The 27720-nt window shown below is 36.7% G+C and overlaps 1 protein-coding gene across 2 annotated transcripts in view; it reads left to right on the top strand.

Moving 5' to 3' along the window:
* The window catches only part of HEATR5B (HEAT repeat containing 5B), a 55973-nt gene that overhangs the window by 17386 nt on the left and 10867 nt on the right, over positions 1–27720 (top strand). For both annotated transcript variants that reach the window (XM_083831392.1, XM_083831393.1), the window contains exons 18-32: positions 2361–2551; positions 4096–4255; positions 6195–6384; positions 7732–7901; positions 10172–10316; positions 11165–11404; positions 13199–13450; positions 15509–15690; positions 17860–17928; positions 20160–20339; positions 21627–21864; positions 22527–22787; positions 23081–23208; positions 23394–23538; positions 26703–26972. In XM_083831392.1, the coding sequence (XP_083687518.1) occupies positions 2361–2551; positions 4096–4255; positions 6195–6384; positions 7732–7901; positions 10172–10316; positions 11165–11404; positions 13199–13450; positions 15509–15690; positions 17860–17928; positions 20160–20339; positions 21627–21864; positions 22527–22787; positions 23081–23208; positions 23394–23538; positions 26703–26972 (2821 nt within the window). The remainder of the gene's footprint in view (positions 1–2360; positions 2552–4095; positions 4256–6194; positions 6385–7731; positions 7902–10171; positions 10317–11164; positions 11405–13198; positions 13451–15508; positions 15691–17859; positions 17929–20159; positions 20340–21626; positions 21865–22526; positions 22788–23080; positions 23209–23393; positions 23539–26702; positions 26973–27720) is intronic.

The raw sequence follows: 27720 nt of genomic DNA, 5'->3' as shown, positions 1-27720 counted from the left end.
GGAAACAAAACCCAAACTTTGCAAATTCCCCCCCCCCCCTTTTTTTCAGATGCTCTGCTTTAGCTCATCTGCACGTATCAGTACAAAGAATAGATGAGATTCATGTCTCTATAGTATTCTGACTTTATTTTCTTTTTCATTACTCTAATTTTCTTTGCACTGTACTTATGGATTTAAGTGCTTTGTCATACATACTCAAAAAAACCACACCCTTCATATCTTTGCAGGTGAGTATTGTGCAGATGAGGCTCATGGAAAGACAAAGATAAATTTGGGTCTCCATTTTAGATGTCCGAACGTTTTCTTCTTTAGACTCCCTAATATAATATAGAATTTTAGATGCTTATGCTCAAGTCCCACTGATTTCAGTTACAATTATTTGTGCTCTATCTGTGCTTGGAAATCTGGCCTCATGCTATGAAGTCAGGAACCTAGACAGTAAGTAAGAGAAATACTTGGTTTCAGTGACTTTTATTGTCTCGGCTCTGTGGAACAGTGTCTCAGTGTAAGATTTTCTTTCTACTTGTCAAATTTATTAAGGCATTTCCAGATTTTTTCTGATGTTCTGTCTGGATTTCCAATTCATGAGTCTGTCAGATTTTTCCCTTTATGTCATCCTCATTCAGCTTCAGGGCAACTAAGTCCTGTGCACTGAGGAAGCTGTCCTTATGGAAGTGTTAGCCTGTAATTAAAGATTGTATGGGTTTCTTCTTGTCTGACCTTTGCCATCCAAACAATGACTGCTTATCTTCAGCTGCTTTTTAATGGGTCTCTGATCCTCGCTTGATGGGGAGAGATGACTGTCTATGGAGAGTGAATTGTCCCACTTCTTTTAGGATGCAATGACACACTCATCTCCCTTGGCTATAATTACCCAGGCTTTTTAGCCTAGATGTCTCATGCTTTAGGTAATGAATGGCTCTCTCTTCAGTTTGGTTCCTAGTTTTGAATTAAGGCACCTCAGCCCTGATGTACAGCTGAAGGGCATACTGTTGTGTTTTAACTCAGCAGGCAGCTAAGCACCATGCAGCCACCTGCTCACTCTCTATCCCTCCCCACCAGCAGGATTGGGGAGAGAATCGGACTAGGGGTGTGGAGAAGTAAAAACTAGTGGGTTGAGATAAAGACAGTTTAATAGGATGGAAAAGGAAGGGAATAGAATATTAATGATAAAAGAATACACAAAGGAATTGCAAATCAAAACAGCACCATAGCAGTTACTAGGAAGAAAATTAACTCTATCCCAGCTGAAACCAGGACACATGCCCATTTAAGTATGTGATCTGGAGCATTTTAATTAGTGTTCTGGGAACAGGACTGCAAAATCCTGGCAGACTTAGGCACAATGCATTTTCTTATGAACCTTTAGTTGGGTAAAGTTTTTGTAGTAGCAGCAAAAGTCAATTTTCCCCCCTAAAAGCTGTCTGTGAAATGTCAAGTCTTTATGTAGAACTTAGTAGAGTTTTTGGAAGGAAAGTTTTCACAGAACAACACTTCTCTTCCTTGCTTTGTCCTTAGAAATATGAGCTATGCTGAAACATGAGACAAGTTGAAAGCTATTTTCTGAGAAAGGAGCCTGGGATTTCCCATGCCATGCCAAAAGGCCAAAGAACTGTCAAAATTTTAAGAGCTGAAATGAGGATTTCAGAACAGAAAATGAGAATCTATGGCAGAGCCATCAGCTCTCTTCCTCTATAACACGTGCAGGACTTTACATATATTTGATTATTTTTCCCAAAGTAAAAGACTTCTTGAAAGTTATAATGAAAGGTAGTGTGTTATTAAAGGAATATGGAAACCAAAGAAGCTGCAGAAACAGTGTTTAGTGTTAGTACTCTGTAACACACTTATATAGCATGCTGTATACATTTTCAAAGATGTAAATGTTAAGAAAAAATATTTTCATGTACCTAAAATCTATTTGATTCTTGCAGAAATGCAACTTAGCTGTGTTTTTTTCTGTCTGGTAAAGAGATATTACAGTCAAATTTAAAGCCCTCGTCTCCCCCCCCTTCTTTTCTTATCTTTCCATTGGGTTATTGTGTGTAAAGCTATCTGCTAGCTTAGATTCAGTATCACTGGTGTGTGTGTGTGTGTAGCACTATAATGATAGTAGCATTTGATAACAAAGACTGGTGTTAATGCGTCTTTTCTGTACTTAAAATAGTAAGAGTGCTGGCAAAGCTAAGACTGTGTTATTGTTTTTGAGTTTTCAGTATTTTCAGCCAGTATATTTAGGACTAAGTGATCAGAATTTTAGACAAAAATAAAGATGCATCATTTTTAATTGAAGATCTTACAGTAATGTTGCACTTCCCTTCCTCCTCGATTTGGAATGTTTTTTTCATTTCTTCATGTAGGGTTTAGCCGAGAACAAAAGCACATTAGGACCAGAAGAAGTTCGCAAATCTGCTCTGACGCTGGTGATGGGTGCCCTTGATAATCCTAACCCTATTCTGAGATGTGCAGCTGGAGAAGCTCTTGGCAGAATGGCTCAAGTGGTTGGAGAAGCCACTTTCATCGCTAGAATGGCTCAGTACAGTTTTGATAAGTAAGTTGGCTTTGATCCGTAAAGGGAAATAAAATATAGTTTGGAAAATTCTTCTATGAAACAGCATTTTTTTACTCTTTCTCTCCATGCTTTATTACAAAGACTATATAGATCTAAGAAATCTTGAAACAGTCTTCAAATTTGGATTTATTTAATGTGATTCTTCCAGGAATAAAAGTTTACTTGTTACATTACTTAAAATGCAAAATGATACAAATGAAGGGTTTTTCATGAGTTACTTGAAGGTAACTAAACTGCTTCAGGTAGATAAACTCAGCTTACACTAAGTATGTCTGTAGCATGAATTGTATGATAGTGGTTCTATTTCATCAAAACATCTTCCTATAACATCAATTTAACTTACCTACTGGCCCATTTGTTTTTCTATATTCTGTCATTAATCTCAGGTCTTTAGAAGGATACCTGGTAAATATACCAAGACAACATATTTTCCAATTTTCAGCTTAAATTTTAGACATCAGCCAGTCTGTGGATCTGAATGCTCCTACCTCATGGCTGCAGCACATCTTTTGGCTGGCCATGCTGCATGAACATATTCTCCTACCTCTGAGTAATTCAACTTTTCTCCATTATTTCATCTTGTAATGAAGTCTATCATCTTCACGGTCATTCCTTGAATTTCTGTTACTGGGACTCTTTCCTTGGTTTCTTATGCAGGACTCAAGTTAAGTTGCCAGTCAGTTGACACTATAAAACCATTTTTGCATATATGGCATTTGCATTTACTTTCTTGCTGCTGCTGTTGTTGTTTACTAATGGCTATGAGCGTGCTTCTCTGCCACATACAGACAACCAGAAAAAAAAAAATATTTCTTCTAACTAGGATATCCTTCTTCTGTCTCTTTTTTTTTTTCTGAATAGGGTTTTAATTACAGTTGACATGTATGTTACATGTGTTCCGAGCGGAATAATTGTGGAAAATACACAGCGAGTCACTATGTCATGCAGCTAGGTCATTCAGAATGCTATTCATTGTGTTTTAATTTCATTAATAAAAATACTATTACAAAAACTATTGGAAAAGTTGTAGAACTCAGTTGTAGAAGAAAGCAGCTATATTAAGAAGTTAATAAGTTGTCTGCAGTAGAAGATGAAGCTGTGGATTCCTTTATTGTTTCTCTGTATATATTGTCATTTTTCTTGATTTCTTTTCACTGCAGTGGCCTAGCAATGACTCTTATGATTATTAAATTAGTCTACTGTGAAATGTTGGTAAATACTAAGCTCTTTTCCTGTGTTCTTATACTTCCAAAACATTTCCTCATCTAAAATGTCAAGTTATGACCACGAAGAAAGAAAATTACTAAAATATCTTTTTATTGACTTGGTTGATGTGTAATCCAGTTTAATAGCAGTATAGGTTATGCATATTGGTTTTGCTTTTGTGGTTAAGGCTTCTTACAGTCTTGTAACACGGACAGCAAAATTCTGTTAGGAGCAGTCGTTTGCAGTTATGGTACTTGAAGGGTTTTTGTAATGAATTTAGTGAATTACATGATTTCTTTTTATTTAAATGTTGATAGGTTAAAATCTGCTCGAGATGTTGTATCAAGAACAGGACATTCTTTGGCTCTGGGTTGCCTCCATCGATATGTTGGTGGAATAGGTTCTGGGCAACATCTGAAAACTAGCGTCAGTATTCTCTTGGCTTTGGCACAAGATGGAACTTCTCCTGAAGTCCAGGTAAAAAACAAAATCACCACCGAATTGTTTTAAAATGTTCAGGATTAGAATTCAAAGTTAATTCTGACAGTACATTTGTCTTGATAATAAGGAGTTGAATGGTAGAAAGAAAAATGCTGAATCTTTCATTTTCTGCGGCAATGAAATCTATCAAAGCATTAGAATAAAATAATTACCAAAGAAGTGGAAAAGAGTAAAAGCCACATCTTGTCTGTAATCATTGTTCTTCAAAGATCGTGCTGTAATTGTACCATACAACAGTTATCTTCCAGCCACTCTTTTTTCTAGTTAACTCGAGGAAATGATTCTAAGTGACTACTATGCTTTAGCAGCAGGAAGTTGAATGCCATCCTTGATTAGGGGCACTTTATACCCACAGATTGAGACGGTGAAGCCTCTGGTAACTACGTGGAGACATACATCCATGTTCACCTTGGTTTAAATTATGAATTTGACAGAACAAAAAATAGTGTTCTTTTTTGGTTTGCTTGTTTGTTTTGCCCTCAGGGCAATAAAAAAATAACCTATGCTTTTGCAGCTTGTTGCTTGGGAAAACAAGACTAGTTTTGTTTGGAGACAGATGTTAAAAAAAATCAGTAAATGCAATTTAAAGTTAAATGCAATTTAAAGTTAAATTTCCTTAGTTTTATTTAAAGGAAGTCAAAGTTCAGTTTGCATATATAACCTTGCTTTATGTGTGAGTAAGTAATTTTGAAGCATGTACTTGCTTATCATTCATCTTGAAACCGGAAAGTTACTCTTTATGAAAAACATGTGAATTATAAAGGACAAGGATTTAGAAGCCAGGTGGAATTCATGTGCCTTTCTTATTTTCTACTGAGAGTATGATAACAGGCAACTGTGAAAAGCTAAGCTTTTACATCTCATCTACAATGTAGGTATGCAGGAACTGTATGTGAACATGAGCAGTAGAAATTCACAAGAATGAGAATGTACTGTAATGTACATACAGTTGTAATGTACTACATATGTGCTTATGACTGTTAAAATAGCTTCAGGTGGTTGCTAGTGTTAATGGGTTTTGGGTTGCATCAGAGAGGACCAAAACTGAGCAGTTTTAAAGGAAGTTTTCTAGCTGTTTCTTAAGAATCTAGCTTTGTATCTGTAATACACTCTTAACATTATGTCTCTTCAGTGCACTTGCTTCACATTTAATTGAAGACAGTTCTGAAATGTGATCATTTAATAGGATCTTTTGGAGCAATCTCACATGCTTTCAGGTCTGTCAGGGAAGCTGATTTCACGTGAAACTTCAGTGACCAAAAATTTCTTTTTCTTGCTTGGACATTTGCAGTAAATTATTTCGTAATTTACTTATAACTGAATAGGTTGATTTTTTTTTTTCCTATCCCTTAGTACACTCGCTGTATGTGTAAAGTGCTGCTTTCTTCTGCACTACCTAAAAAGAAAATTCATTGGAAAACGCATGCGAACTTTTCAACTTGTTGTGGAAATCAGTTTCTACTTATAATATCACAGGCAGTCCTGGCTGAGGACTTTGTCAGCTAACTGTCTGCTTTGGAATCTGCATCCAGTTCTACGTCAGAAATGATTCTGTCTTTTTCCCATGTTAAGGGTCACGTTTTTTCCACCACCCCCCCCCCCCTCCTTTTTTTAAAGTGGATATGTTGTTTTTGAGAAAGCAAAATAGAAACACAGTGCTTGATCATTTCTTGCTCAAATACTTTGTCATCTTTGTTATCCACAAAAGTGCTGGCATCCAAACAGCACACTAGAAATACCTCAACTCCCACTTGATTGCTTGAGATTTGGGACATTTGAAACACTTCTGGAGTCAGAGAAGCTAACTAGACATGTAAACAGGGTTGTACAGAACTAGGTTCAGTCTACATACATATTTGTGTAAATTTTCTAAATATATTACTCAATATATTCTTCCTTTTTTTTTTTTTCATAGACCTGGTCTCTCCATTCACTTGCCTTGATAGTAGATTCTAGTGGACCAATGTACCGTGGATACGTGGAGCCGACACTTTCTCTAGTTCTTACTCTGCTCTTAACTGTTCCACCATCACATACAGAAGTACATCAATGCTTAGGCCGATGTCTCGGGGCTATAATAACTACTGTTGGGCCTGAGCTGCAAGGTTAGTATGAATTTGAAGAGGAAAGGAAATTAACTTGTATAAAGCCAATACATCATGACCTTAAATGGAAGATAATCAGTGTTTGTTTATTGCAGTTGTGGGTAGTAGGAGAGGGCTTTGACAAATCCAGGGTCCTGGAAGGAACCTCAAGTCTGGTTTACGTCTGCTGTTTTTTTTTTTTTTCTTTTTTTCCTTCACGCTTCAGTTTGAGATTTATATCAAGAGTTATAGTGATGTATGGTGTTCCGACTAGTGGCAAATGTGCATGGTAAGTAAAAGATGAAAAATACCCATGCTGTGTATATGTTTTATGTAGGGCAAGATGCAAGATTTTTCCTCTGCTTCTTCAGCATAGTGGTAGTTTTATTTTTGACTGATGGCAAGAACTTAAGTTTGACATCATTGATAATGTTGTGAACAATAACTCATTTCCACTTATTCTTGTTATTCTCCTATCACGGTGCCTTACCATAGAAAATAAAATTTTGCTGTGCCAGTACACTATCTGAAGTTACATGGCTCAGATAACAAAAACATGGATCGTTAACTTTGACTTAGTGGGATTTTTTAGGAATGTTTATAGGCTGGTCTTTACGTCAATGTTAGAGAACCAGGCACTAGTTCAATTTTAATTCTAAATAATTGGACTAATTCTGTTTTGGAAAAGTCTCTAGATGGTTTAATTTAACTTGCTATCTGCTTGCTCTATAATAAGATTTTGATTTGAAGTGTCATCAACTTTATTAATAAAGATACTTATGTGGAATATCTTCTGCAAGTTACATTTTGCTGTAATTCAGTGTTGTTTTTTTTAAATGTCGTGCTGGTTAATCCTTAAGATGTGGAGTGGAATTATTTTTCAGATTAAGTTCTGTTCTTTCAAATATGTGTCCTGTTACAGCAGCATGACTCATCTGATGGAGCTAACAAAAATTACCTGCAGATACATATGCTAGCTTACACATTGTCTGATATTTTAGGAAATGGCTCTGTGTATGAAATGTTGCCCATATATATAGAAAAAAAAAGATGTTCAGAATTGAAATGCAGATAACTTTTCTAGTTTCATGTCCTGGGAAGATATTCTTAAAATATTTCCAGTTGAAGATCATTGATCCAAAATTTCATTTGGACAGAGCATTATTAAACCTATTATTTCAACAGAGAAATTGAAACACACTCGTGATTCTTTCAAGTAGTGTGGACACTATTTTGCAGTAGGAATTCAGAAAATCTGCATGTTAATTTTGTAAACTTTTATGCATTGAAATATGTTTAAAGGTTTAAAATCTACAGCTCTCATAGAAAAATCTTGCTATGTTAAGGTTATCATATTATTATCATTAGGTAATGGAGCTACAATTTCAACAATCCGTTCATCCTGTTTGGTGGGATGTGCAATCACACAAGACCATTCAGACTCGCTTGTTCAGGCAGCGGCCATATCCTGCCTTCAGCAGCTTCATATGTTTGCGCCACGGCACGTCAACCTGTCCAGTCTGGTTCCAAGTCTTTGTGTGAGTACAAAACGCATCCCTTCTGTTCCTCAAAGTTTCACATATGTGCCTAGCAGAGAGGACGCAGGAGAAGCACTTGGCAAGATGCCAAGGATACCCATATATAACAAGCAAGCCACATTTGCAAAACATTGGAATGCAATAAAGGCACAAGGTAGCAAGCATTTTTATAAAACCACTCGTTACAGAGATGCTGAAATGCCCTGTTCCTTCCAACTGACCGTATGCACAAACGGAAGAAGGTGAGCTTGGAAAAGGTGGGAGATGCTGGATTATTTTCAACCACTATTAGTATAGCAGGTGCTGACACTCAAATTCTTGTGTTGCTATTGTGATTAACATTGCTCCCCCCATTAGTGTTCTGTCAGCAAATCCTGGCTTAAGCCAGGAAATGAGGCAGTGGCTAGAACCCAAAACATACAAAATACAACTATAAGAGGAAAGGTGGTGTGTGTGTTTTCATTTGTTTCTTTATTGCTATTGTTTATTTACTTCTTAATTATTTTAAGAGGGTTTAGCAGCCCAATACTAAGAAGTTTGAAAAATACTCCCTGAAGTCGGTTGGGTGTTTTGCCAAGCTGATTGTATCACTCGCTATGGAACTAGTGGTTCTGTGTTATGTGAAAGAATAGAATCCTACTTATGTCAGCACTGGAACTTTTTCTTAGTCTCCCTTCCAGACTTTCCCTAGGGTATCCTCTCATTGTTACATGGTTCAGCCCCCACCTATACTCTTACTTCCCCCCCTCACGCTGGAACACTCCTGTGCTGTGTGTTCCCAGAGTCTGTCAATTGCCCGTGCACAAAATTTTGCACGACAGAGATGCAACATATCCAGAAGTAGCTAGGCCCTTCTGTATAAATACCATGCACAATCTGACATTCTCTCTAGCCAGTTACTCTGTAAGTACTAGTGGGTACTATATCAGAAAGTGAAGTCAAAAGTCAATGTAGGTATGACAAGTGCTGTTTTGAAAACATTTCCCAAGCTTTTCTGCTGTTCTTTACATGTTCTTTAATGGTCCTTTGTTAAACAAAAGCTATTGTACTTCTCTTTTTCCTGTCCCTTACTTTCAAGTCTTACATAGTTTGAAAAATTTTTCTCTGAATTGTCTTGTGCGTTTCATTTTACCATAAACTTAGATATGTAGCCAAAGTCTGCATTGCCCTGCCCTGTAAAAGTTTTCATAACGTTCCAACTTGCTTTTGTAGGGAGTTAATGCCAGATATCAAAATTAAACTACGGAGCTCCACAATCTAGTTTCCTTTCTGCTTTCCTGCATTGGCATCATAAACACACAGTTGTTTGTTTTGCAACTGAAAACAGGGAAAGCTCTTTCCATTAATTAAATGCTGTAAATGTTCTGTGTTTCATTTCCATTAAAACAACCTCGGTGCGATATTTAGAGGATTGTATGTTTGCTTTTGCAGGACTGAAATCCTGTATATTCACGTACAGAATAAAGATGTACTGTTAAAGCTCTTTATAAACTATACAGCCCTTTCATTTAGGGTTGCAATTTCCATCCACATAATAACCTAATACTGAGAAAGCAAATGTGTATTCATTTTATTAAAACAATTTTTCCAGGGTAAATAAAGAATTAGTTTCCTAAAGAGCCCTCTTCATCTCTTCCACTGTGGAAAAACATACAGTTCTCTGTGCAACTACTCTCTGTGCTACTACCTCTCAAGAAAATAGGTACCATGCACAATTCTTCAATAAGAAAAAAATATTTGCTTGTACTTGAGGTGATTCAAAAGAATTGGAAGCCCAGTATTTGTTAGCAAAGAAACCTGAAGCTGTCTTCTTGACAGGCACTTATAAAAATTTACACTATAAATCCTGGTACAAGCTTGAAGTGGAAGTTTTTGTGGTAGCTGTGTGGTGCAGCTGGTGGTGCCTTTTTTTTTTATAAAAAAAAAAAGAAAGTGATTTATAGGTATAGCATGATGTGATGGGGAATAGTTTTCTAGAGTATAACAGATTGGAAAGTATAATTAGTCTAAAATCATAGTGGCACAGTGTCAATATTTAAGCTTTTAACAGATAACACCTGTCAATTCTGTATATGTCAGCTTTATTTTCAGATTTGTGCATTATAGAAAATGCTTACTTGTGAACTTTAAAGATCTTGTAAAGAGTTTCGTATCCAGCAGCTCACACGGGGGCATATAATTGAAAAGTAGAATACTGTTAGTCCTTAGCAGCACTTACTTATGGATATGGAGATGCAGCAGTTCACTCACCTGTAATGGTTCTGATTTAGGTTCACTTGTGCAGCTCCCACTTGCTCCTTCGCCGTGCTGCAGTTGCATGTTTACGACAGCTTGCTCAGAGGGAAGCAGCAGAAGTATGTGAATATGCCATGAGCTTAGCAAAAAATGCTGGAGACAAAGAAAATAGTGGCATCAGTAAGTACTTCGTTCATGAGGGCCTTTTGTGACAGCTAAGTACATGTATTCATGCATGCATGTGGTTTGCCTTCAGGACAAAAAAAACCACCACACTCTGAAGCCATCTCTGCCGGCTCTAATAACTTCTCTCCCCACCCCTGTGTACTGTAATTTAAGTTGATTTAATTTCACTTGTAATTTAACTTTTTGTAAAGTTCAGACTTAAACTTTTCTGCCCTATTAAGAATGGCAATCAGGTAGGGAGTACGTTGTATATACAATGGAAACATTGTACAGTTTCTCCAGTACTTTAGGTCTTGCTCTTTTGAAAATTGACTTCATTTAATGTTGTTTGATTGAGATACCTCATTGTGTCATTTTCTCTTAGCAGCACATCTACTAACTTGTGGACTTTGCTGGTTGGTTCAATTCTTGCATGCATCACTTTATTCTGAAAATAGGATGTTCAGTAGTGTTGATCAGCAATGTCTTCTTCCTATGAATATAGAATTGTGGGCTTACATAGTATTAAATCCCACCAGTTAAGTCTGTCTCTAGAAAGACTTTTCAGAGTCAAATAATATTAGGAGTTTTTAAAAAACTGATGGGCGTGTACCTTGAAGAGATATACGTTTGTGGGTTTTGTTTCTTTTTGGAAGTAATCCTATAAGCTGTTATATGCCTTACAAAAAATGCTATATTAATGTCTTTTTTCAGTTAATTCAGAAGAAATTAAGTAACACCATGATGTATCATTGCCTGAACTATATGTGCACGAATGCACAATGCCTGATTCTCAATTGTTATTCCAAATTTTAAAATTGAGTTACTGCTTTCAGAAAAGATTTCTCATTATTTTTTTGCAGATACTAATCCTTTTGCACCAGGAGCTGGTTCTCGACGAGATGGTCATTCCCGGCATCAGGGGGTTAATATAACAGAGACAGGCCTCGAAGGTGTCCTTTTTGGTATGCTGGATCGGGAGACTGATCGCAAGTTGTGCTCAGACATCCACGATACTCTGGGACATATGCTTTCATCGCTGGCAGTAGAAAACCTTTCTCACTGGCTAATGCTCTGTAAGGATGTCCTTGCAGCTTCCAGTGGTAAGTGTTCTATAGTATTCACATAAAAACTGATATTGCTTTAGTATTAGCATCTTCTGGCAGTATTTGTTTGGAACTTGTCCTTTTTAATAGTAAAGACATACATTATAGCTTATGTTGTATATAGAACTTTTGAGTATTATGCATTAAAAGTACTTAGAAAGAGGAAATCATCAACATTATGTTATATTTTTAAAAGTATGTTTTCTTTTAAGATTATAAGTTAGCCACCTTCAAGTAGGATCTCCAGTGGAGAAGCAGGGTGATTATTGCCCTGACATTTCATTATCTTAGAGAAAGCAGAGAGATGCTTTTTAGCCTTTGTACGTCAGGGCCATAAAGAAGGAACAGTGCTGTACGTGTTCTGAGCTTTTCTTTATGAGGCTTTGAGGTACTGATGTGAAGATGGGTTACCATGGTGATGAAACTTCTTTGCTTGTTGCTCAGCTTTGCAGAGTTGTTTGCAAAGACCTTGTCCTCCGAGACCTTATTCCTGTTTTTCAGTTTGTAGGATGGTTGTGACGCAGATTCTGCTCATTTTCCTTGCATTTATGCTTGTTTATTGGCATATTGTGGGTTCATCCAAAAGCTCTTTCTAAATGTTGCCAGCTTTACGTTTACTGATGAGTAATGCTACCAATGATTTCTTTATGCAATGTAGTTACCATGCATCTACGCAGAAAGACCTCACTTCATGAGTTTGAGCTTGGGATGTTCTTTCCTTATTTTATGTGGGATAAGTTTTTAAAGTTTTGAACGTGGTTGTCTGATCTCCTCACTATTTTTTATTTTTTTTAGTACATGAAATGATCTTTGAGAGATAATATTTAAATACATTTCTCTCAGTTGTGCTTAAATAAGCAAGGAACTTCATTTTGTACTCTTTCATACCACTAACTGGCATATGAACAAAATCTAGTTTGCTTTTTAAGCAGAGATTTACAAATCAGCCACATAAGTTTTCCTGGATGCTTTCTGAAAACACTCCTGTTGTGGTTTGGCTCCATCCATGTTTGATTTGCCATAGTGCCTCTATCTATTGAATGTCTTGGCTCTTCAGCTGCTTAAATTCAGACTTTCTAAGAAACATGCTTTAGCTGGAGTAGGTTACCCTTGCAATAACTTCTTCTCATTCTCTAATTACTGCCAGAAAAATTTTTGTCGGTATCTTGGCATTTTGCTGATTTAGACCTTGTTGTTGAGATTTTATGTTCTCACATCGGAATAGTCGAAGTGTATATGCATGTTTGATGAGTTTTTGTCCCTTTTTTATTTTTAATGTGATCCCTGAAGTAATTTCATTTTCTGAAACGAAGTCTCACAGCCATGCTTACAGAAAATTTTCTGAATGTTAAGCACTCTTTTGGTTGCCATCAGCTGCCCACTTGGCTGTATATCTTGCCTGTGGTGTGAACTTTGTAGATTTGTTTCAGTTTAATATCCACTCTAGGTTTTACTTGAAAGAGGAGTGGAATAGTTAAAAGCTGAGCTTTTTCTTTGAATTGGAGCATGGTGGTCTCCTTACCCTGTTTCTTGACAGTTTCATAGGTTAATTTTCAAAGCTGAGAAGTTCAGATATAGGATTCAGCTATAACTGGTATCTATGGGAATTAGAGGTGAAAAACTTTACTGATATTCCTATGCCTTTCTACATTTTTTGAATGTTGCAGTTTCAGCTGGAGAATTATTGTGTTTTGAATCTGAGCCTAAGGAAAGGCTTGAACATGTCCTTAGTCAGTCATCTTCTGTAGTTTGACACAGCGGGATTTTTATTTTAATTGTTCTCTCTTGTAGACATGAGCACTGCAGCTCCCTTGGGAGGAGGAAAGGATGAGGAATCAGAGAAGAAGGATGAGATGGATGATGATACCATGTTTACGACTCTGGGTGAAGAGGATAAAACCAAGCCGTCTGTAGCACCTCGCTGGGCAACGCGTGTGTTTGCAGCCGACTGTCTGTGCCGAGTGATCATGCTGTGTGAGAATGCCAACAAGGCGCACTTTGATCTGGCACTGGCTCGTTCAGCCAGACTTAAAAACCCAAAAAGTAATTGAATGTGTTTGTTTTGTTTCTTTTTTTTTATTTTTGACACCTTTTTACAGCTAAAGATTACACAACCAAGATGAAAACGTAAGCAGCTAAAAAGTGAAATTCCTTTTAGTCAAGCAGTTAAAAACTAAGGAAAAGGCAAAAACTGTAACCATTATAGTTACCGTACCATGAACGCAGTGACGTTTGCTGGAGGATGTAACTTCTGACAGACTGATGTGCTTGGAGGAGAAGAAAAAAAAAAAAAAGGAAAAAAATGCAAACACTTAAACACTTTTTTCTCCAGTTTCAAATAGAAGCAGTAAACTTCTAGCTAACTATATACGGGGGATAGTATCTCTGAGTTTAACCTAATGACAGCAATGAATTAGAATTCAGAGGTTATTTTAGCATCTCCACAGCAAAGGGATGCTAGGAAAGAAGGAAAAAAGAAGAGAAAAGGTCAGGTAATACTGCTGTAGTACTGGCTGCAGGGTGAGGGATGTGGGAGGAACATGGCCCCAGCTGCTTTGTAAAGCTCATTCTTTTGGTATCCATGAGAGTGACAAACATTAAAGCTCATGTTTTGAAGATACTTTTATGACTTGGAGGATCGTAATTGAGAGGTCAGAGATGACATAGTTGTTTTGTGAAAAATGTGTTTCAAACTGGTAGTGGGAGGTTTCTGTCTTTCAGTCATCCGTATGTAGTGGTTCTGGTGCATAGTGATTGTTTGCTTTCATCCACGTGGCACAGTGTTTGTGTGCATGTAGACTGAGTATCATATACCTAAGCACCCTGGAATGAATAGGGCTTGTGGATTTTAGCACCTATATTGCTAAGGGCACCTGTTCCAATATGGATATTTATTAGGTAGTTGCTTTTGTTGCTTTGATCCACTCTGGTTCCAGCACTATGCATTGGTTTTGTGAGAATCTTGTTTCTGATTTTATTAGAGACTGGGGTCACTGTTTGAAGAGTGAGAGGGAAGAGCTTTGGGAAAGTCTATCTCTGAAACAGCATTGCATTATAGAGGCAAATCATGATATAGCTGCTTTTTTTATAGGAGCCTGAAAAGGATTGCATAAAACAATCCTGATAATTTATATCTCCAAATTTATTTACAATGAACTTGATGTGTTTGGTATCATTATACAAAGAAAAACTTAAGTATCTCTATCCTCAAATTCAAATTCCAAAATATTTAAAATTTACTGATATATCTGTGATGGTCTGAACAAATAATGAGTGTCTTTACCACTTGGTACTTTTTTTAAACAATTTCCAGTCTTTATTGACATGCCTCGGAAAATTTCAGCTAAAAAATATATTTTTTTTCTACCTTGAGACTTGAAAGCATCTAGAGCTGTAGTCATTTTATTTATTTATTTGTTAATCACCCTGGATAATATGGTTTTAAAAAAGTATTTTCATATTGGTTTTATATCATTTGGTAATTTCAAATTGAGAGTAAGAAAAGAAATAAAATGAATAAAAATAGAGAAGAATCATTTGAGAACTTTACTGAGTGATGTATTGTTCTTTTCTGTGTATTGTCTGATGCTGACTTAGGGCCTTAGATGTTGCTTTTGGGAGCAGAAATACTTACTCAGTTTTTAGGAGTTTAAACTTGACTAGGTTTTCTTTTATCAGCAGGGGTCACTATAAGCATAGGACTCAGGAATTGCCTGAAAGATTTTCTGTAGATATTGGGCGGGGGTTATCGCAGAAGTTAGCTTTACTAAATGATGTTCTAATCTCTTTTATGGTTCTCAGGTACATTTAAAATATTCTATTCAATACTTTTTTTTTTTGTATGTCATATTTTACTTTGTTTCAAATTTGTGCTTAATTTTTAAGGTTGTCTTAAGAATGAAGGTTCTTGTGTCACTTGGGGGGGGGGGGGGGGGAGAAGAAAAATGTTACATTTTCTTGCTTTCTTCCATATCCTAAATGTGTACATTTGGAAAAGAATAGGTGAAATTTGTACATCAGTGAGAAAAATGTTTTAAGTATCTGTCATGTCAGCTATATTTTAAGTTAATAAAATGTTCTTTTTGTTCTGTTTGTTTTAAGATGACTTCTTAGTACTCCATCTCTCTGACCTTATTCGAATGGCGTTCATGGCTGCAACCGATCACAGCAACCAGTTACGAATGGCAGGTCTTCAAGCTCTTGAAGACATTATCAAGAAATTTGCATCAGTTCCTGAGCCAGAGTTTCCAGGCCATGTGATACTGGAGCAATACCAGGCTAATGTGAGACCTCCTTTATAACTTCATGAAACTGTATATTTATGCCAATATGCCAGTATTAGCTCTGAGAACAGTTTGTGACTTCAAAAGACCAGTGAAGAGATTTTTTGTTTGAAAATGCACTGAAGAGACTGCTTTATGTATCTCTTCAAAATCTGTGTATCTCCTCCTATTTATTCCAGTTTATTAGTTGACAAAATTTAAAAATCAGTAGCAATTGATTTCTGAAAGCCAAATATTACAAATCACACCTTTTTTTTTTTTTTTGCCAAGAGTGGCATTTCATTTGTAGAATTAAGAATCTGAAAATAACACTGATTCAATTCCAGACTGAACCTAGTAAATATGTTTTCTTGGGAAGTAGTAAGTACACTTCTGTTTAAATAAAAATGACAAAAGTATAGGAATGGGAGATATAGACAGTTGAAGATTTATTAGAAATATATAACCCACATAAAATTAATCTTTCACCTGAGGTTTGATTGCAACAATGAGTACAGCTTAAGGCTGGTGTAGTAGGAGGGGAGGATTTTGTCTTTGTTTGCTTTCTTACTGGTTTGCATTTCTAGTCAGTTTGGGTAGTTCTTGTTTAATTCAATAGATCTCAGCCTTGCTGACTATCGCATATGTGATTTGTTCCACTGACTTCAGCGTTTACATTTATCGCAAGATAAATGCTTGCAAGAACAAGTTTTCACTTGGTCAGGTTCCCTACTTGGGAGTGGCAGGGGGATCTTTCCCACACTAATAAGTATGAGAGAGAAATTTATAAAATGTTGAAGCATCAGTTTACTATGAAAGAAATTATTTTAAAGCGATCGAATCTTATTTATTTTCCTCTTGGTCACTTTACTATTCTTACAAGCAGCTGAGGATATTAATGGGGCTGTATTGTGTACATCATATTATAAAACTTGTCTTTTTTTCTGTTTAAATAACTGCTTTCACTGCATCGTAGTTTTTTTGCTAGCAATATTCACAGTGCGATTGACTTTCTGTTGCTTTGGAAACAACGGTGCTTGAAGTGATTGTTCCTTCACCCTTAGAGGAACATTTATGTTTACTTTTTATTTTACAGATACAAAATTAGGTATATTTAGTCTATGAGTCTTGTCTTCCTTGGAGCATACAGTTAGCTTTTGCTGATGCATGTGGATCAGTCTGTAAAATCTTTGAACACATGTGGTTTCCAGACTGCATTCTAACTTAATAGTCTGGTACAGTGCACTGGTCCATAGAAGAATCTGCATAGAAGTGACAGAATACTTCTTTCAATTCTTACACAGAAACATCCATTTCAGAAGGGACACTTAATATAAGGAGGGCGATATGGGCTCTCTGATTCTGTTACATATTGGAAATATATTAAAAGAGAAGATGAAGAGTAGCTGTGATAAGGGCTGTTTCTCCCTGCCTATTGGAGTGACTTGAGTAGCTTTGGAATCACTCCTAGGATTGCACTGATTTCATCTAATCTTGTCAGGTTTTGCTGTCCTGTACTTCCTGTGCCTACTAGCTTTCTCTTCCCTGCCGCCATTCCCTGCCTTTTTCCCAACTCAAGTTATCTCATCTGTCTTCCTCTGATTCTGCTGCTGTGTTTTCAGGATCTTCACAAATAGTTTTTAAAGAAAGGCTTTCATTCTTTTTTTCTTGCCTTTTTCTCCTTCCTTCTATGTTGCTGTAACCATTGCTTCTGTCTCTGACTTGGTCCGTTTTGTTTCAGAAAAACACCGTCTTAGAACAACTGCCTTGTTTTTTGTCTATTAGTCATTTTGAAAACGTAATACAAACCAGTAATAAACGCTTGATTTCATTTTATTATTCTGTTGGACCTTAAAAAGTATTTGTGTTCTGGAGCCTTAGCATAAATTGCACTTACAGTAATTTCATATGTAAAAGGATACTCATTAACAGAAAAAAAGATAATGCTACATATGTGACAAAGGTAGTAGGGGCTTAAAAAAACAACGCTCTAGCAAGGGAAAATGGTTCTTCATTGTTATTTAAAGAATACTACTGCAAATGTTTGCTAGATAACAAGGATAAGTTTGGGGTCTTTGGCAATCTTTTCTTGCTGTTTTGTGTATGTGCCTGAATCTTAAACAAGGTTAGATGAAGAATGTTGTGTTGTTACTGTTTTTAGTTGGATTTTTTTTTCCCTCTTGTGAACAGGTTGGAGCTGCTCTGAGGCCAGCATTTTCCCAAGATACACCGTCTGATATAACTGCGAAGGCCTGCCAGGTACCGGAAAAGATGTTCAGATGGTATAAGCTAAACTGAATACATTTCATGCACTTAAACAGGAGATGGGTGTGAGTTTTCTGCTCTTTGGAAGAAGGATGCAGAAGAGAAATAGTAGTAAATAGCTGGAAAAATTCGTAAACCTAACCAGTGATCTTGTTGCAGGAATGCAGAAATCTTTTTTGGGAGCTACATCAGAAAATACTTAGTCTTTCTGAAACTAGTTGTGTCTCCCTGTCAGCTGTCCATTTGTTACTAATTGCTAAATAAATAAATAAAAACAAACAAACAAAAAGAAACCCAAAACACCAGAAAAAAGAAAAAGCCCCTTGCTTAATGAGGCCAATGATAAGGTATTCATTCAGATGCCTTTTCAGTCTGATCAAATATATTGACTGATGATGATTTACCTTTAAACACTAAACTTTTATTCAGATTGACTGTTTTAGATTTCAGAAGCTCTGAGCATTCTTATTATAGTAACAACCTCTCAGTAAAAATTCAAAGAGATTTTGTCTGTTTGTATTTTTTTTGTCTATGATCTTGTGCTACTGTGGTTTAAAACGGTTGTCAGCAGTAGAGCTGTAATTGTACGTGTTGTGCGGTTTGCAGCAGCTAAACTACTGTAGTTTAAAGCAGCAGTTTAATTAGCTATGCAAACAATGGCTTTAATGCAATAATTTTGTGTATGTGAGATTTATGCTTGGTCCTGCAGCACTCTTATTTTAGTTGTTGTTTTATACTCCGACCAGTTTTGCTGGCAGTTAAGCATGGATCAAATGTGGCATAACTTGATACTTACACATAGGAATGAACATGTTCATCTTACCTTGTGGAAAGGTTTTGTTCATTTAAAGCTAGATGCAAGAACGTGTAAGAGTCTTTAACTTGTCCCAGTATTCCTTATTCAGTCAGTTTCTAATGGATGTGTGTACTTAAAGGATTGAATGGGTTGGTGATTAAATTTGGATATTTAACTCTCTCTCTGGAAGTGATATAGCTAGAGATGAGCTGTACTGAGTGAGCTTGTTCATATTATAGTTCTGTGTTATTACTGAAGTAGCTGTTGACTTGCCAACAGCAGGAGTGAAGCTGCTCGTAGTCCTGCTGTGAATGAATTACGGATTTGTGACAGACTTTCAGCAGCTCTGTTCTGCATATATTCAGGACCACTTTGTGTTTATTTTAAGTATGTCCATAGTTCCAGGCCCTTCCACAAAGGCTTTCAAGCAACTGGTTCTTTCAAAGCAAATCAAATAAATTGGAGATAGAACAAGACTGCCATTAAAAAAGAGTTTGTGAACTCTTTTTTGCTGTTTTTTTGTTTGTTTGTTTTTGTTTTTTTCTTCTTTTTTTTCCACATTATTGTAGAATCACCACCAGAATCAAAGCAGCTCTTGTATAAAGAAAGAATTTGTCCTTTTGTTGTTGTTATAAAAGCAGCTGCACCTGCAGCAGAATTATTATATCTGGGCATGAATGTGTTTCAGAGGATGAATGCCAATGTATAGCACTAGACAGGAACAGATGATCTGTATGATAATTAAGATCTAATTACCTGTTTTGAGTCTGTTCAATTAAAAAAAAAAAAAAAAGAAAAGAGAAATAGAAACAGAAGTGGGGAGACACCCACTTACATGTCCAGTATTGACTTTTCTAGAACGTGGCACTGTTCTTTCCATAGCAAAGCCCAGTTTAAAGATTTTATTATTACTCATTTCTAGGAATTTTCTTGAAGTTGTTATTGACCTTGAAAGCTTCTCATTAGGATGGAGCCTTAATATGTAATTTGAGTTATAAGTTTTTAAAGATTGAATTTTTGCATTTTTAATGGATTTTTCTTTATGAATTGCTGTCCAATATGGTTTTTTTACAATAAATCTGAAGACCCATTGCTTGAATGTTTTGACCAGACAGTTGGAAAAGAATAAAAACCTTACAAATACCTATTTATGGAGGATTGCAAACTATGTTAAGTATTTTCCATGAATACTGAATTTCATTTTAATACAATACAGCCTTTCAGCCTTTGTAACGATTCACCTGAGCAATTCTGTTATCACAGGTGGTGAGAGGAAAAGAAGGAAAATCTCACATTTTTAGATGTTAGACAGGAAGAGATTTGCTGATTTATTTACTTATTATTATTATTATTTGTTATAGATTTTTTTGTCTATAAGGTTGTGGATTTATCTTGCTAACATAGGACAATTCTCAACTTTGTTGTTTAGGTATGTAGCGCATGGATAGGAAGCGGGGTTGTTAGTGACCTGAATGATCTCCGCCGAGTTCACAACCTTCTTGTCTCTTCCCTGGATAAAGTGCAAGCAGGAAAGGGATCTTCTAGCCAGCTTTACCGGGAGAGTGCCACAACTATGGAAAAACTTGCAGTTCTGAAAGCGTGGGCTGAGGTAAGCATTTACTATTAAATCTTTAAAAGTTTGAAAAGATTTTACCTCAGTAGTAGCATTGCACCTTACTGTCTGGTCAGGCAGTAAGCCTTGCACCTGCTGCCATCCTTGTTACCTGCCACAGTTCTACTCTTGGTATTTTTTCATCTCTATATCTTTCTCCATTCCTTTTTCTGCCATTTCATCTCTCCGTATTTGTAGTGGTGCTTGATAGTTCTTTCGTTGTTTTAACTGAATCTTTTTGTATCGAAGTATGTTCTCATACCCTATCAGATTTTCATTTTGGTTCCATCATATTGCTCTTATTTTAAAAGTAAATGAATAAATAATGAGAATATATTTAGGTAAAATATTGCAGCTAATTCACTAGAAATTTATTTCAGTTCATAATAAATTACAGGCTTAATGTAGGTGTTGCTGGGGAATGGTTGGAATACTCGAAATGTTAATCTACAAATGACAGTCAGCAATACTTATATTGCCTTGCTTCCTGAAATGTTACTTGCATGCTATAGAGACTTATATCTAATTATATAAAAGGTATTTTGGTTTGTTCTGATGTAGTACTTTAAGGTCTTTATTATTTTTTTTTGAAATTACAAAGCAGTTCAGCCATGAAATCATGGTAATCACCCCATACTGTTATTTTCAGCTTTGATATGGAGCATCTGTTGTATGAAGACAGCTATTTCTATTTTATTTATTTTCTAATTAAAAAAATGCATATTTTTACTGTATTTTTCTGATGTTTCTTCCCATATTTGTTTGAAAATCCTTTTGTCTTCTCATAGCATCTCTCAAAGACAAACATATAAATGCTCTTGTATTCATGTACTACATTAAAAAAAAGTTTATTTTTCTGATACCTAATCTGCTTCCAGAAAATGACAATTATTCTAATTTATCTAGTAGTTTTTAATGTAGGGCAAAGAGAATGCCCTGTTTTAATGAAATCAGTTATTTAAATCAGTATCTTTGTGTTAAGCTGACATGTTCTCCTTTTTTAGGAGAAAATTGTGTTGTCTTCAGAAGATATTACTTGTGTCCCTAGATGTTACATACTGGTAGAAATAAAGGCAAAAATCTCTCTCTTTATATTTTTTAAATATAATTGTATTGCAAATCTTTTTCCAAGTAATTTTCCAGGTAATTTTCATGGGCTTCATAACAGCAACAACAAATCTAGTAGTATTTGTGGCCCACAGGGGCTGAACTGTGAGTCATCTGTGTATGGGACCTTTTACATGGGAAAGGCTACTTCTTTTTTCAAATCTGTTTTTCTTCTAGGTGTACATTGTTGCCATGAAAATAAAGAAAGAAGCAGAGACCAAACCAAAATGTGTTTTAAAGAGCACAGAGGAGGATGAGGATGATTTTGGTACTGTAGATGAGCTGCCACCAGACAGTTTGATAACACTTGTACAACCCGAGTTGCCTGCACTTAGCCGTCTCTGGTTAGCTGCGCTGAAAGATTACGCCCTTTTAACTTTACCAGCTGAATTTGCTACTCAGCTTCCACCAGATGGTAAATACAGAAATTTCATTTTCCTGTTGTTTTGAAGAACGGGATAAAACTACTAGTAGAGATTTTCAAATTCTTCTTTAAATTGTTTGGCAGGCACGTTTTTCATCTCTTAAAATAATGCAAGTAATAAATTTCTGCTTTTGTGTAACAGCAATGTATGTTGAAAGCTTGTGTGCTTTTTTTCTTCAATCTGCAATGAAAATATGTTTTATCTGACTCACAGAGATGATTGACACCATGTCTTTGTAGAAGTAATAATACTTCTACACCTCTAATACTTTGACATCAAGTGCAAAAAAGATGTCTACTGTAAGAAAACGTAGTCAGTACTTGAGAATGTTGTGGATATTGTCTTATAATATTTCATTGAGTTAAGAATGAGTGTTCTGTAAGAAAAATGCTGCAAGACCTGATGCCTTTGCTTGCCTCTCTTGCCTCTCTGCTTACAATTCTATCATAGCCATTGCATTTTTTTATGAGAGGTACTAATGTTGCTTCTACACAAGGAGAATTGGGATGCACTGTCACTAACAAGGATTGCATCTGAATATATGCACGATCAAACATACGCAGAGTAAATAACTGTGAAATTCAGAGTACGTGCTTTTTGTCTGTTATTGCAGAGAATTTCAGAATTGACCTTTGCTTTGCTACTTTAACAGGAGGAGCATTTTACACTCCAGAAACAATTGATACAGCTAGACTGCATTATCGAAACTCTTGGGCTCCTATACTACATGCAGTGGCACTTTGGCTGAACAGCACAGGATTTAATGCTTCAGAATCAGTGGAAGAGACTGCTGCAGCAATGCCTAACTCACAGAAACGTGCTACGTCTATTATGTTAAACCAGACACCTGGAACTCCACCTACTACTAAATCTTTACCAGAGTTGAACAAAGATCGAATGCACTTAATTTTGGGTAAGAGTTGAAAATTTCGAGCGCAGTACCAGCACATTATGGAAATAAGAAAAGATACTTTGCTTGAAATCTAGGAAATTTAAAAGGCATCACTTGTCTGGACAATAGCATTTTGAAATCTCTCTCTCTCTCTCTCTCTCTCTCTCTCTCTCTCAGTGTCTCTCTACCTGCTGTGTTCTTCATAGCTTTGGCAGAGTATTTTTGTGATTATTATGATTTTTATAGAGTAGTTATGTATGTAGTTTATATAATTGATGAAGTGAACATTCTTTTTTAATAATTGTTCTTTTCAGGTGTTAGTATACAGTTTCTCTGTTCCCCAAGACCTGAAGAGCCTGTTGAACATGTCACATCTTGTTTACAAGCACTTCATACTTTATTGGATTCCCCTTGTGCCAGGATCCATATTGCAGAGGATCAGGTACTGTATGAGCATGTTATGACAGTTAGCTTTCCTAGGTCATGATCTTTCATTTGTGATGGTTACAAAACCTGTAATTATTCTTGTGTGGGAGAAGTATTTGCTTGTTGTAACCAAGTGATGTAGCAATTGGGAACTGGTGAGCCGTAATTTATTTTTTTAATGCATATTTTGTTTTACTGTAGCTCCTTGGTGTTGAACTCTTAAGTGTGCTTCACCGACTCCTTTTGACCTGGGATCCTCCTTCAGTCCAGCTATTGGTTACAGGAGTTGTCCAGCAGATAGTAAGAGCAGCTCAAGATTATTTGCAAGAAAAAAGGAACACCCTAAGTAAGATTTTGAAAACATGGTTTGTTTTGCAGTATAAATAAGGAACAGGTTTTCATGTTGGAAAAAAAAACTCAAAAGCATTGGAGTATGGTTACAGTGAGGAAGAAAATGCTGTGTATTCTACAGATACTGTAGATGTGGTCATAATCTTACCTGCTGTTTTCTTAACTGTTGTAAGATGTAGTTTTTCTTCCTCTGGGCATTGAAGTCAGTCTTCTCATGTCTTGTTTTCCTGAACACAAGTGATGAAAATTGTACCCAACACGCCACACTAAGCTCTTAGGAACACCTTGCTCAGTTTCATTAATGTTTTATTGACCACATCTTAGCATTTCAACAAACTTTTTTTCTGAAGCTTAGTGGTTCAGCCCCCATTGTGGGGTCCTGTGGAGTGTCCCTGGCAGAACTGTCATTCATGAGGTGAGTGACCTGCTACCGGAACCAGTGTGAAACCAGCCTGTTAACCAGATCTTGCCAGAATGTGGATGTCACATAAGGTGTGTCACCAACCAAGGGCTCTGAGAATGGTGTGTGCAAACAGGAGCAAGGCAGTCAGCATTGAAAGACATGCTTGTGCAGCCCAGAAGTGGTTCTCAAGACTGTACAAGACTGCTAGTCAGCATAATGATGGTGGTGACACACAGCAAAACACAGTCTGCTGATTGAGAAACAGTCATTTCTGGCACATGAGAGATCTGGTGACATGCCTTGAAGTTCAGTTGAAACTCCTGATGTGACGGGTGCTTGTCCGTGTAGCAAGGGCTAGTGGTGATGTTGGTCTCACCTATGGGATGTGAAGGAAATGCATGTGAAGATGAACAGACTGTGTAGCATCAGGAAAGCCAAATGGGAGAATGGCGTATTCAACACAGAGATTCTGCTGGGGCAGGAGCCCAAGCCCCCCATGTCACATATGGAGGGAAAGCCAAAGGCTGTGCTGGAATAGGGTCCTGGAGTATGGGGCTCCCACGATGGTGGAGGCTGCAAGGTTATAATTTCCAGCAACAAAAAGCTTTCTCTTATCTCCAGACATCTGGTTGGTGAATGCTGTAGGACTGGCAAGAAGAAAAGAACAAGGTGCTGGAGTAGGCATCTAAGGCTAGCCATGCCTCTTTGACAAGTCAGAACTGGTACAACTAAGAGGAATTGAAGGGTGATATACCATTCAGGGATGCTTTTGTTGGTCACAGACTGCTTAACCAAGAAGAGGGGGAAGAGGGGGTGGATGAAGCCATTTTAAACCAGCTGGAAGAAACCTTGTGGACTGGATACGTGAATCAGTTGGTGTGCTCACACAGTGCTGAATACTCTGTTACCAGGCTGCATTAGAAGAGCAAGATCATCATTAAATCAAGGGAAATGATTTTTCCTTTCAGCTTGAGCTTGTGAAGCTGCATCTAGAGTGGTGATAATTTTCTTAGCCCCTTCTCCATCCTGAGTAAGAGAGATTTTGGCAAACTGAAAGTCCAGTGGAGGTCCACTAAGCTTCTTATGGAGATGAAGTATGACACAAGGAGATGTTGAATGATGTGAACATGTTTATTCTGCAGAAGAGAGGGTTAATATGTGTTTGAATGACATTCTCCCCTTCTTAAAGGAGATTTAGAGATAAGAAGAAGCTAGATGGTTTTGAAAGGCATATAATGAGAGGACAAAAGGCAATGGACACAAGTTGCAGCAGCAACATAAATCCAAATGGGATAGAAGGAAAAAAATTGGCGCCATGGGAGTGGTGAAGCCATGGGGATGTGTGCCTAGAGATGATTTGGTATCTCCATGTTTGGAGGTATTCAAAACTTGATCAGGCAAGACGCTGAGCAACCTGTTCCAGCTTTCCAGTTGGCGTTGTTTTGAGCAGGAGATTGGACCCAGATAACTTATGGAGGTCCCTTTCAGCTGAAAATTTTATGAGATTTCATGTTCAACTGGCATACCTAAGTCCTATTCCTCTACTTCACCTTTATAGAGCACCAGTAAAATTATTTCTTTCTTCTTTAATCCCCATTTCTGGTGTTATATTTCAGTTTCTAATGTTTTGCTTTGGCTTTTTGTCAGCAAATTGTTAGTTTGCTTCTACTTTAAGAATACCCTTGATTTAAGGATATTAGCATCTGTCCAAAAGCTGCTCTCTGACATACTTCTAGTAACCTCTTCTTTTTACAGAGCTCTTCAAGCATCCCCTTACCATTTATTTAAAAATCTAATATTGGATGTACTGTTTCCCATCTCTGCTGGGTAAATTGGTGGCAACATGGCAAATATTTGACGATATCTGTTTAGGTTAGGTCTGCCATGTTTTATTTCACTTGAAAGAAGCAAAGTAAAATCCAAAGTGTATTTATTTTACTAAGGAAAGCTACTATCTTGTTCTGGCACAATGCACTGTTCAGAAAAAAACTGTTAGCTTTTACACATTTTACAAGTGAAAACAGAGAAAAGGTTTTGCTCAAAGCTGAGGAAGCAGCACAGCTAAAAATGTGAGCTCTGTTCCTTTCTGTGAATTAATGGAATTGTTCACCATAGGCCCAGTAAGTTTCGTTTTTCAAATCAGTGCATGTGATAACGCTAGCAATCATTTAAATTCATAGGGTGGTTCAGGCCACCTTTGACTTGCTGGATCTCTGTTGCTGCTTAATGGGAGAAGTAAAGATTGCAGCTGGCTGAGCTGCCGTTCAAAAGAGAGACTTTCCAAACTGAATGCACTGAAATCATCAAATTAGACATAGAATCCTACAGTGCTTTTCTGTCCTCTTCTTTAATCAACTTAAGCTGAAAAAAGATTTGACAATGTTGGACACTTAATTTATAGCCATTAAATTAAAAAAAATTGTAACGATCATTTATTTGGCAGTCATAGCCATTAATTTTGTCATTCAATTTAGAAGGAAAAAAAGTCACGTTTTTATTTTGTGTATTACTACGTTTTTTTCTAGTTCTGGATGGATTTTTATAAAGTATTGCTGCAATCACAATAATTCTAAAGCATCTTAAATCCCTTGAAGTCCTTCTAACTAGAGCATTTAGTTTAACATGACCCATATTTGTAGTATTTTACTGTGAAGCAACTTTTTCCTCTTGATTTTTAACTTCTTAGTGTTTCATGTAAACTTTGGCATGAGATTCATATCTATTTATTTTTTTAACTGTCTTCTTTCTTTTTTCAGATGAAGATGATATTGAAGAAAAAGAAAATCCTCTTGTTTTAGGAGAGGGAGGTGAGAGTGGTGGACTTGTGCCTGGAAAATCTCTAGTATTTGCAGCCATGGAACTGCTCATGTTTATCCTAGTACGGCACATGCCCCATCTAAGTTCAAAAGTGTCAGATTCTCCAAGTCACATTGCTGCCAAATCCCACCTCTCTGATGAGAGTGCTCGTCTTGTGGCTGCCACTGTTACTATACTGTCAGACCTGCCTTCGCTCTGTTCTCCAGCAGGTAAAGTATTGACAAAGCATCTGCAAGTGGTTACTGTAGGGGAAAGTGCAGTGAGCATGTGATACTACAAAAACCCTGAAAATATATTTTTACAGGGTACTTTAGGGTCATCTATTGAAAATGATTTTAGGTTCTAGAATAATGTAAGAACTCAGGCTTTTCCAGTGAGCCAACATTAGGAAAGTGATTTGAAGTTTGGATGCGTGCTCTAAGTTTGCTGAGGAAATGAGCTCATGATGATTTTATTTTTTTCCTTCCTTTTTTACCTCTTATGATTTTGAAGCCTGGTGACCAATTTTAATCGTGTTATAATAGAAGATAGACATCTCAGGGATAATTAAGTTCCTGAGAAGCAGCTGTATGATAAAGAGAGTCCTGTTAAGGAAAAACTAGCACAATTCAGCTATGATACACTTTGTTTTGCAGCCATTGGCTGCCAGTCATCCCAAATGCAACTCTAAACTAAATAGAGCTTTCTTTTGCTCAGGAAGACTGTCACAAAGTATATGTCTAAACTACAGTAATTGTGCTGTCTGAGAGGTTTCATTTTATTTCTTATTTTCTGGGCAATCTGACCTAGAGGAACTGCTTTGAAAAGGGTGTTGGACCTCCAGCAGTCCTTTGTGGTTGTAATTATTCTACTTAGTTTATTTCTCCTCACAGGATTCCAGAAGTAGGGAAGTGGCAGGATTTGTGTTTCCACAGATGTGGAAAGATGAGGCAGAGAAAAGATTAAGAATTAGGTATG

Source organism: Anser anser (genome assembly GCF_964211835.1).
Source record: "Anser anser genome assembly, chromosome: 3".
Taxonomy (NCBI): domain Eukaryota; kingdom Metazoa; phylum Chordata; class Aves; order Anseriformes; family Anatidae; genus Anser; species Anser anser.
The sequence above is the reverse complement of the archived record's forward strand: the minus strand, read 5'-3'. Positions and strand labels throughout refer to the sequence as shown.